Source organism: Coturnix japonica, chromosome 3, assembly GCF_001577835.2.
Source record: "Coturnix japonica isolate 7356 chromosome 3, Coturnix japonica 2.1, whole genome shotgun sequence".
NCBI lineage: Eukaryota > Metazoa > Chordata > Aves > Galliformes > Phasianidae > Coturnix > Coturnix japonica.
Genome location: NC_029518.1, coordinates 10,068,188 through 10,080,161, shown reverse-complemented (window position 1 = coordinate 10,080,161; position 11,974 = coordinate 10,068,188). Strand labels below are relative to the sequence as shown.

General features: G+C 42.4%; 1 protein-coding gene across 1 annotated transcript; it reads right to left on the bottom strand.

The window, feature by feature from the left end:
* Positions 1–2,227: 2,227 nt before the first annotated feature.
* PCARE (photoreceptor cilium actin regulator) lies at positions 2,228–11,209 on the bottom strand. The gene is made up of 2 exons (XM_015856922.2): positions 7,399–11,209; positions 2,228–3,428 (listed from the first exon to the last, which is right to left on the bottom strand). The coding sequence occupies exons 1-2, from the start codon at positions 11,178–11,180 to the stop codon at positions 3,299–3,301; spliced, it is 3,912 nt and encodes a 1,303-aa protein (XP_015712408.1). The 5' UTR covers positions 11,181–11,209; the 3' UTR covers positions 2,228–3,298.
* Between the last annotated feature and the right edge of the window lie 765 nt (positions 11,210–11,974).

The following is an 11,974-nucleotide window of genomic DNA, read 5'->3' as shown; positions in this document are numbered from 1 at the left end:
AAGTCTCTCCAGTAGGCGTTGGCAGTTCCGCAGTGATGAGCTGTGATTATAAGGACAGGTTACTTTATCTCTGTGCTGTGATTTCTTCTATTCCTGAAACAAAAGGCATAAATTCTGAGAATATTCACCTTAATTATTTATGAAGTCTTCTTCTTACAAAATGCTTTCGATATCAAGAAGTGTGGCAGTGAAAATTCTTCAATATGTTGGTTTTTATTGATAGCCTGCACAGAATTCTGAACTGTGTTGCTAATATCTGGGATATCTCTTGAAGTCAAATAAAAAAACTGGAGGTGTATAGTACTTTTGGGTCATCCACAGATGCTAAGAGTATGAAATGATGAGTCCATTAAAGGCTTCGGCTTTGAGAAGTGCCACTGGAAGCAAAGGCAGCTGTCAGTTTGTTAAAGGTCTGCAGATGATGCATAGCGTGGAGCTGTTAGCTGCTGGTTTTGCAGCTATGAAATCCTGGCTGGGAAACTGATACTGCTTTGCTTCGTGCTCAGCCCTTCTGCATGAGACTGCAGTGCAACAGGTGGGCTTTGGCTTTAACCCTTCGGACACAACCGCTACTTGGATTAGATGTGGTTGTATGTAGAAGCTCTGAATGGAGAGCTTCTGAATTGCCAGGTAGTTCAAGCTTAGATTAGGAGAAGTGGATGTGGAAGCACAGCTGACCTCTGTTCCAGTCTGTTGGTGTCCTAAAAATACATATTTGCAGAATGAAAGTGCAATCTGTTTCATCTGGTGTACCAGTGAAAACAAGACAAACTTGTGCTTGGGTGGGGAGGAATGAAGCAAAAGGACTTTTTAAGGCAGAGGGCACTCATTAGTGCACTGAGTAAGGAATCGATAGCATAACATTGAGATTTGTGCTAACTTCAGACAGAATGTAAGGGAGATCAAACTCAGAACCTGTGTAGAAAACTCCGATTTAATTTACATCAGTAAAAAATACATTTTGAAATTGAGCATGTTCTTAAAAACAACCGTATTTCAGAAACATGGAATTCAGGAAAAATGGAAGTGATATCCAAACAATCTGTAATGCAACAACAAACAAACAATAACACTTAATTAAAAAGCAATCAGTCATGCTGTTGTTTTCTATGTACCAGTTACTCTCAGCTTGCAATATAAGCTGAAGTTCAACACCTTATTTTCAAGGGTCCTGTACTGAAGAAAATCTTTTAGCTATGCATAGTCATGAGTTCATGATACAGATCACCACAGGAGAAGCTCTGTTTCTTGAATATAATGCTCAGTTTGCTGCAACATCCTTAGGGCAATGTTAGAATCCCTCAGCAGCTGCAGTGTTTAGGTGGGACTGTGGTTGCGATGGACATGACCTTAGCCAAAACTGGAACATACACCATACAGGGTTGATGGTTTGTGTGACATGTCTTCAGGTGAGCATTATTTTAATCAGGGAAAGGTGGCTTGGCTGATTTTACATCCAGCCAGCATGCGTGAGCAGGTTTTCAGCTTGGTTGCTGTAGTGTTTCTCTATGTGCTGCTGTAGCTCTTACCCCACAGAAGAATTTGCAGCTTGGAGGGCATAAATATACATTTCAGTTACCATCCATTGTGGATACTGAGGAATTTCAGTGTTAAGCCACGAAGGGGTGAAATGATTATGGTAACTGAGCAGAAGTTGTGCCCCCACTCTTGCATTCTCATCTTCAAAGCTACATATTGGCATGCAAAGTGCCAGATTTCTTTTCTTATGTTTCTGGTTTATTTCTGTTCTGACAGCTAATGACAGCAGAATAGACAAATCCAATATATATACAAAATGTGTAATTTTAATGCAGTGGGAGTAGATAAAAATGAGGGTGAAAACTGACCTGCAGAGTTTGCTCTGCTGAGGACCTTTGCAGTATCTCCTTGTTGATTTCCCTATTTAATAGGGGATGATGTATCTGCCAGTGATTACAATGTGGATCTGTTATCATCTCCTACCTGTATGCCCTGGGTATGGCTACTGTGTCACCTCAAGCTCACAAACCCCTGACGATCCAAAGCACTGATGTACTGAGTTATTTCTTTATGTTCAATACTTCACCTTAAATACTACAATTAAGGTTTTCTTGTGTGTGTGGTATAAAATGGCACTGAGTTTATGGATGGTCGTGATGAAGGCACTATAGTACAACTCAAGAGGAATTCAGTAACCAAAGGGGGTCCCTTGAAAAGCTTAAGGTAAGCCTTAGTTCCTCAATCACGAAGGTAACCAGAAAGGGTTAAAAATTCTGTATGTAGATTCTGTATTCTGTATGTAGAATGTCTGTAAATTCTGTATGTGTTGTATCTTTTCTGGACCTTTTTTTCTGTACTGAAGTAACATATAAAACCTAGTCAAGTTGGGTAAATTACAAAGTTGCATCTTAAGTCTGATGACAAACTAGTTCTTAGAGCAAAATCCAGTACGTTCTGAAAGTATTTTAGTGGGTGTTGTAACAGTATGATTAACCAGTTGTCAGTACCTTGCGTTTTCATTAGCAAGAACATGTCTAGAAATCACAGTAAATCCATTTGAACTGTGTAAACTAGAATATGAACCTCTTTCTGAGAGAAGAAGAGTCTCTCTTTTTTTCTTTTAACATGTCCTTAAGTGCCTCAGGATGTTTGATTGGGCTGTTACAAAACTACTCTAATCAGGATTAAGCCTTGTATCCTGAGAACTAGAGATGATGAGATTACAAGATAATCAAAGATGCTTTAGAAGATCAAAGTCTTTTTTGAGGAAATAGCATTCCTAACATCCCTTGGGAAAAAAAAAGGGCTATTTTTTCCTTTAACTTGCATTTGGCCTTTTCCTCATAACTAGCCCAGTGTGAAGTTGTGACTTTGCAGAAGCCATTTATATTTTGCAATAGAACTCAATTGGTTCACAACTGCTTGGGCCTTTTTGCTGTCACAGACAGTAGAGCTCAGTGCTGCCCTCTGTTCCCTGCGAGGAGCTGCAAGTGCCATGAGGCTTCCCCTCAGCTCCTCTGCTCTGGGCTGAGTAAGCCCAGGGGCCTGAATTTACTGTATGAAAATACTGAATCGGTTTGCCTCAGAACTGGAAAGTATTTCTGTTGTTAAAAGTAAACCTTTGAATTGCAATCAGAAGGAGAAGGTTACCACTCTGGTATTTCCTCTGGAGGTCGAGAGTTTTGGGTTCAATGCCTTCATATTGTTTTCTTGTGTTCAAAAATAATGGAGCAGTGTTTTGGAGGCTTGGATAAGGATATTCCCCTCCTGCAGATCTCAGGCCTTGCTCACGCCTCTGCCTTCCTGGGTGCTTCTGCGGTCAGTCCCTCTGCAGCCCCTGGCCCACGACATAGAGCTCCGGGTGGGAGGCAGATCTGTTGGACTCTTTGATTTCAGGGGCAGAAGGGTTGCTCCAAGAGTCGCCTGCTTTTCTAGGGCTCTCGTCCATGCTGCAGAAGGAAAGATGCTTAAGTTAAGAGGCTAATGAATGTTACTCTTCAAAACAACGCTTATCAGACCATGTTAACCCATGAGGCACAAATGCTGCACAGTACTAGGTAACTGCCTGTCTCCTTTTGTGTACGCGCTTTCTATATGTGCCCTACAGGCTTTTTTCTTCACAGTCCCTCTTCTGTGATGCCAAACACACTGTAACTCTCTCTCCCCTTCCAAAACTTCCTTGGGAAGCAAATGTTTAAAATGTTTAATAGGGAATCAGTATGAATTTAGATTCACTTGCAGATGGAGACTAATTTGAGTGGGAAGTTTTCTTCCAAACTCAGACTCTTCTGGACAAAAGGTCTTAGCTCTGTTATACATCTACACGGTTATAGGGATTTCTGAGGATGCCAGCATGGCAACAGGATATGTGCTCTGGTGGCACAAATCTGCCCCATTCCAAACAGGAGAACTGAGACATAGAGTACAAGTGATGTTCCTGAGGTCATACAAGCAATCTCTAGAGGCACAGAGGCTTTGTGAATCAATAGCGACTACAGCAAAAGAGCTGGTGATGGATATCTCACTCTGCAGGCCTTTGTTCCATCTTGCTTTAACTAATTAAGAGTTTAAGCTAAACATAAGGAAATACCCCAGAGTTATCCAAAATCATTACTGTATTTTAAGCACATGAACTGATAAACTGAATTAATTTTTGACTGTAGACCAGCCTTACCTTCCTATCATATCTGCTAGGACTTCAGAGTTTTGAAGGGCTGGATGAAAGAGATTTGTGCTAGATTTCCAGTCACAAAAATCTAATCCAGGTTCAGATGGCCCCCAGATGCAGAAGCTGCACTCAGCTACTTGTTTTGGGCCTGATTCAATGAACGAAGTCCCTTGCCAAGACCTTCTTGAACATTATCATAACGGCAATAGCATTTCTTCCATCTCTGGTCTACCGCTTGGAAGATTAGCAGTCTAATGAAATATCATTTTAACTGCATTTGAGTTTTGTGTAATATGAGTTAACAGATTTCTATAAGCAGAACAATTGTAAATGTTATACCTTGATAATATACCAATAACTGTTGATCGCTGTCAAATAACCAAGCATAGGAACTGGCAAATTTAGCTCACTTTAATCCATCCATAGTCTGTCCAAACAGGAACTGCATGTTCTACTTTATTTGTTCAATTAGTAGTTGCTGAACATAGAACCTGAAATCTGAAACTGAAAGTCTGGTCCAGGTACCCTAATACCAAGTACAAAAGCTATAGCTTTTAAGGCTAGTGATGTGTAAAGTCCTGATTTTTCTTACAGCATAAGATGGGTGGCAGACATACTTGGGAAAGAAGCACTGTTTGCCTTCTAGAGGAGCAGTAAGCATGTGGCAGATGCAAATCTGTGTGTAGCAGTGATATCTAATGCCTGGCAATGCAGCTGAATGGAAGCTGCTGCCACTTCTGTTGCTGCTGCTAAAATGCAGTAGGTGAGAATGGGGATACTGCTGCCTGATGGCTCACTGAAAGCTGTTGTTTGTACAAGCTCCTGGCAGATTATATTTCGTATTTTCCCAGAAATTGGATGTTTTACTTGGGCATGGAAAATGGAGTGATATATTCAAGAGTCTGCACAAGTATGGGAGAAAATGGCTACACTGCCAATTTTTAAACTGCTTTACATATACAAGCATGATGCCACTGCAGGCTTGCCTGACTCCCCTCCCTCCTGTAACCTGAAGCTGCTCATAGCATACACAAAAACTCACATGCACAGAGGCACTGTTATACATAGAGACGAGAGGGAGAGCAAGGAAAGAAGGAAAGGACTCTGAGAGTTGGGTGGGAATGGCATGCAATGTGAGACCAGATGCAAACACTGCCAGAATTAAGAGTTTTAGGAATATAACATCTGTTTGACAGAGATGTTTTAAAATCTTCCTCTGTTAGCTGAGTGAATTGCAAAGCAGAGAAAGCCTCGTATGGCTAATAAACCTGAAGGAGAAAGATAGATCAGTGTGGTGTTTCCTCTGGCATGGCAGCTGCTATAACAGCAAGGATCAGCATCTGCACATGGTGTGAGGTGCTCACAGCTTTGGCAGCTGCTCAGAGCTCAGTGAGGAGATGGGCAGCAGTGATGTGAGGGGCTCTTGGAGCTTCTGCCATGTGCTGCTTCCTAAAATAGCCCTTTTCTGCCCATCAGCACATTTGCTGTGATATCTGTTATGCCAAAGCAAGGTCTGTAAAAGTCAATTCTAGGTTAACTCTAAGAAAGCAAACGACAGAATATTGAATCTTGAGTCAGTGCTTGTGGTAATGGGCTCAGTTTCCCTTGTGTTTACAATGACATAAATTTGAGCTAACTCAATAGGACAACGTTTGATCTCTGTTTGTATAAGTGATAAGCTGAATTTGGCTCAGGATATATTTCTTCTAAAATGACTAGAAATGGTGTATATCATAACACTAGATACCATATTTTTTCATGAAAGGGGGATGATTTTATTTACAGTGGTTTTTCTTTATATTACTCTCTGTGCTGTGACAGACAACAGCAGAGAGATAACACGCACCACTGAAGCATAAATTAGTTAACGATTTATAATAGAGTGTTTTTAAAATTGAGCCATAAAACTCCCAGGACTTTTGTCTTACAATGTTTGACACAAAGCTGCCTTGGAAAAACATTAATTAATTCTAGTGGGCACTGGAGTAGACAAAGCTGGCTTCACACCACACATAACAGCAGAAATCCCAACAGCAATGTAGACAACTTTCAGATGATCTTCAAATGTCAGAATATAACACAAAATTAGAATCCAGAATGCAGAACTGTTCCTTAGCAGCTTCTGTTCATTTTGTTTTGACAGTTCCTCTAGTACGAGTGTGGTTCTTGTCCTGTCTTTGGGGAGGGAATGCCTATACACTTGATTTCAGAGCAGTTAATTGTCTCTGCAGTCAGTGCAGGGTATGGTTGTGCATTCACAACTGCAGTTTTATTTCCTGTTGGGCCTGGTCTTACAAGCTCTGCTCATGGGGACAATTTGTGTGATTTCAGCTCTTCAGCAACTAGAGTAAAAATATTCCTTTTGTGAGGAAAGCCTGTCTGGGAAGGGTCTTAATCCTCTTGTGTAGCTTAAACCTTAATGGACTCAAACATTCTAAGATGCTACAAAACGAGAATAACAACACTTTGTGCTTCCAGACAGCTACCCTGATCTTCAACTACTCCCAGATACTCAAGTGTGTTTTATAGCTTTTTGTTTTTAAATGATAGAGAAAATGTAAAGCCAAGCCCAAGTATTTTAAAGATGTCCACTGGTGGTTGCAAACATAGAATTTCTTGTAACTAATGCTTTGATAACAATGAATTTCTGGCAGCCATGGGTGATTTCTCCACTTTGAAAACTGAGTTTGGTCTTTGGAACCACCATTAGTGCCTAGATCTGAAAGCCTATACAACAAGCTCTAAGTTTCAGCTACAATTATAGTCACACAGCTCTTTACCTCTCATCTGCACATTATTCTTGCCAGTTGATCTGAAATATTTTAACATAGATTTCTGTTGAGCAGTTTAATGACTTAGAAGTTGATGCTGGTTAAGACATGCCAGCCTATTTTCTCACAGTTACTTAATGATGTTTATTAGCTGAGGGCTATTCCATAGCTTTTAAGAATTGAAGGTGGATGTTCTTAGTCCTCAGACAAATAAGAGAAATTCAAACCATGAAACCTACATTGAACTTTCTCTGGTTGCAGTGTAAGGCTTAAGCAAGCTGTGCAAAGTTAACTATTCCCTTTACTCTATGGAAATCTGGGGCAAGATGATGTTATATTTCCCCAGCCATCTGTCACATATAGGAACAGAATACTTTAGTGAGGAATCTCTTAATGACAATAAATTCCCATCAGGAGTTTATAGAGCCAACACAATACAATATTTCTGCTTTCCTGATAAAAATGTAGAAAGTTTCTTACCTTGCTTGGTTAAGTGCAGGCTCACTGGCAGCTGACACAGGAGTTGGGAGGAAGAACCGGACCCCTGGTCGACGGTCGGAGAAACTTCTCCTCACAAATGGCTGAGGACTGGCAGCGCTCAGGGACAGCTTCCTGGTTCGGGCTCCCAGCTGCTGAAAAAGCAGGCTGCTCTTTTGGGAGGGTTTTGAAGCTTCAGGCTGACTCATGACATCCTCTGAGGGTTTGCTGGGTGCTGGTGGAGGTCTTGCTTCAAATAAGGAAGAGGTGGCTGGGCAAAATATTGAATGTACATTGCTGCCCTTCCTGGAAGAGGAAGGCTGGGGCTCATCCCCAGCATCTAGACCTGCTCTTGATCCTCTGTAGGAGCAAGATGGGGAGGTTGGTGGGGATGAAGTGATGGGAACTGGAGCAGGGCCTGTGTCACGGCGGGATGCTGGGGAGCCTGGTGGCCGGTGTGGGCTTGATGAGCTCTGCTTATGCTCTGCAGGAGGGCTGAGCAGTTTGCGCTGGGCTGGTGGAGAGGGCAGCTTCTTCTGTGAGGGAGGGCTGGGTGCTCTGGGGCTGGGTGCTCTGGGGCTGGTTGGGGGGCTGGGTTTCCTCTGGATGGTGGGCGAGCTGGGCAGTGGGTTACTAAAAGCTTGCAGAGAGTGTCTGTGATGTGTTGGAGGGCTGAAAAAACGTTTCTCAGTTGGCGGAGAAAAAGGAGGGGTTCTCGCTGGGGACACCCTTCTGGAGAACGCTGAGCCTTTTTCGTTTCTCCTGAGTGAGTCAGGAGAGCTGTGCTTCTGGTACGGCACCGAAGTTGTGGGTGAATTGGCCTCCATGCCCTCTGAGCTGTTGCTGTGTTGTTTTGAAACACCGCTGGGATTCTGAAGAGGAATAATTTTATGCGTTTGCTTGTACAAATCTGCAGCCTCTTTTCTCTGGGTTGCTAATATCTCTTCCTGGCTAGGGATATGCACATTGGTAGGGTTCAACTCCAGAGAATATATTTGCAGTTTATCATCCCTTGGTTCGCTGTTCCTTAGGACTTTGTTAGCAGCCACATTGGGGCCACTTATATTTTTACTTGGCAATAAGTCAATGGATTGAAGGGAGGCCCTCATTTTTGGGGAGACTTGTGCTCTCTTAGTAGCTTGGAGTTCTGTTTTGGCAGGCTTTTTGGTATCTTCTGACAAGCTTCCTTCAATTCTTGCAGTTTCTTCCCTTTCAGAGGAGTCAAAATTACTGTCCATTAGCATTTCAGGGGGTGGTGGTGGCAAGTTCTCAATGTCTTCATCTGTCTCTTCCTTTGTGTCCTTGCTTAATTCAGCAGCTGCTATAGGAGGAAAGGCATTTGGAACGTTAGAACAAACTCCACTGTTGTTTGAAAGGTTTGTGCCTTCTACTGGCGAAATGCGATGCTTAACGTTTAAAGGTGCTAGGCCTCTCTGAATGGGATTAGTGGATGGGATGACTGGAAGTCCAAATTTTCTGGTGCATTTTACTGGTCCTAAAGGCCTTAAAGATGTGGCTTTTCCAAGCTCATCAGTAGGACTGAATGTTTCAATGAGCTTTTTGACAGACTGGCGGGGGGCACAACTGCTGCCACTGAGCATTTGTGTTCCAGAAGGCTTGTTTTCTTCGTTCCCTGATGATGTCTCCGGGGTGGGCACAGTAGCTTTCAAAGGCTTTGTGTCTCTTTTTTCCTCCAGCTGATGGGCAGGATTTTGATCAACTATGTACGTAGGGACTTTATCCTGGTTAGGCAGGATGCTGAAATTTTTTGAGAGGCATGCTTTCAGTTTGCTAGAAGACCTAGAAGTAACTTGCTCATCCTGCAAGTAACGTGTTGTTCTCAATTTCCAAGGCTCTTTGTTGTGATCTGTTTCCTTCTTTCCATAAAACGTTTCTAGCCTTTTACTGAGCTCCTTTTGAGTTCTCTGAAGCTCTAGGAGGGTTGGGTCCTCTGCCTGGCTTCTGAGGGACTCCTCTGACCGGGATCGTCGTTGTTTACCAAAGGTTTTCTGTCTGCCTGTTGCTGTACTGGGCCTTGCTGTTAAGATGGCTGTTCCACTCTCGTCCTCCATCCATTCCTTACGCCTAGACTTAGTTGGGACAAACTTGATTTTTTCACTGATAGCATCTTTCATCTTCAGAATCATTTCCTCTGCTTCTGCATTTTCTGTCCTTTTGATGGACTGCCTGTGTGTGTTATCAGTGACTGCAGGTGAAGACTGAGGCCTCTTTGGCAGGGCATCCTTCCCCATTTCTGATAAACTTGTGTTGTCATCATCCTCCCCCAGGGTGCTCCCTTCATCATCATCATCATCTGAAGGAAAATCTATTGATTCACCAACTTGGAAATGTTCATGTTCTTGAGTAGAGTCAGACTGGAAGGAGTTACAGGAATGGCTTTTGCTCAAGCTTGCATATTGTGCCACTGTGGAAATACCTTCCAGTACTCCTCCCTGACAAGAAGTTCCTTCCCTACTTTGAACAGATGAATGAACCACATCTTTAAAATTCATTTCAAGTGCATAGTTATGAGACGTGGCTGTGCCTAGTGGCCTTCTCCCACTTTGGATATGCTCCATCATTCTGGTGTGCTTCTGGGACAGAAGGCCATGTGCAGAGGAATCAAAGCTTGCCTGTGCTCCAAGTTGGCTGAAAGGACTGAAGTCTTTGAGGGATTCATTGTCCACACAAATGCCACTGTCCTCAGAACAGAGAGTCCTGTCATCACCATGGAACTGAGAGTTCCCCATGGTTGAGGCTTCAAGCAGCCTTACTGTCTGAAGCAGGCGCTCATCAAACATTTGCTTTGCTTTCAGTTTTCCTTCCAAGTTGCTTACAGCAGTTTGCAGGTAGTTGCATGTCTCCTGCAGGGCATCAGAGGTGAGAGAGGCCAGCGTTCCATTCAGTAACTGCATTTTATTGATTGTGTATTGCAGTAGCTGTTGCAGAAGATCAGGGTGCTCCTTCAAATCGCCTTTTTCTAATGGCCATGCCAGATTCCCCCCCACATCTTTGAGAAGATTTTCTCCATCAATAGCAATTTCTTCCAAGAGCTGGTTGATTTCATCAAAGCGAAGCACGAGGAAACTTACCATCTGTTGTAGGAAGAGCTGAGTTTGGGCAGCCTGATCAGCCATATGAAGTATTGCTTCATACTTGGAGAGGTTCGGATTTAAGTAAGCGTATGCACTCTGATGAGCTTTAACAAGCAGTTCTGGGAAATCTACCTTTTTCTCTGTCTCACAAGGGGACAAAATAGACTTTTCTTTAGTTTTGCTATGTCGACCTTGCTTTGCTGTCTTATGATTCTTTGGCTTCTTCCCTTTCTTTAGGATTTGCTTTGCGTTGCTTTCATTCTTATTATCCGAAATGAACGTTGATGCTTCTGATTCACAGGAGCTTTGCGTTCTGATCTGAATAGCCTCAGCAATGTGTTTTTGAGATTCAATCAGTTTGGATATAACTTCAGCCTCTGTGGCTGTCCTCTCAATTATTTTGTCTTCCCTGGAAATGGGGACGTTTGGATGAAAGTTGGAAGAAAACTGCAAATGATCACTCTTATCCCACTCAGACGTTTTCTCCTTGGTTTCTGTCAGGCAGTCATTCCTCTGGACCTCATATTGGTGAAGTTCATCAATACTATAGCAAGATGAACCTTTAACTAGCAGTGGGATTCCTTTATCTGTTGGATCAATACGCAAAACACCTTTGGGCTTATTCAAAGCCTTAAGGCCACTTCTTGCAAGAGTATTAACAATCTCGCTGTGAGATGGTGTGCAGCCCATCTTTTCTTCGGCTGTATTTTTGATTTAAAATCTAGATAATTATGGAAAATACAACAAAGAATCAAACTCACTGTCTCATCCCGAACTGCAGACTGGCCTTTTTCTCACGAGTTTTCCGTCACAAACTTAGTTTTGTTGGAGGTTCTTGATGTAGTTTGCCTTGAAATCTCATGTGCTCACTGCCCAGGATCTGGTCTTGCAGTCATGCATTGTCCCACTCTATGTTTCCACACAGGTTTTCTTCTTTGATTTAAAGAAAAAAGAAAAAAAAAAAAAAGAAAAAAAGAAAAAAAGAAAAAAAAAGAGTGTGAAAGCTCTGCTGGATTTAGAGCTAATGGATTAAGAGGACTTGCGTGCCTCACTTCTGTCTTGACAGATGTCCACTACAAGTAAGACTTTAAGCTCATTAGGGTAAGCAGGCACCAGCCAGTCAGCATCCATGTTGTATTTATAAAGGCAATTTTTTTTCTGCACTATATTGGGTGGCAGGAGGACTTGGTACTTGTCCCTCCTTCTTTTCCTTGTTGCAAAACTGTAACACATAATTGAATGTAGTGATTCAAAGGAAGAAACTGCATTTTGAAGCCTTTTTGAAGAGAAACTACTTGAATGTGTGCACAAATACAACTAGATGTTTCTTAACCAAGAAAAAGATGACCTTGATGGAGCATACAGCAGCTGGAGAATACAGGGAGAATCAAATGGGCTAGAAGTACTTGTTATGCCTGAAGTTCTGTGTCTCTATACTGTCCAAGTATTTACTTTTGAAAGGCAGTATGTAGGTGAGGATGTTA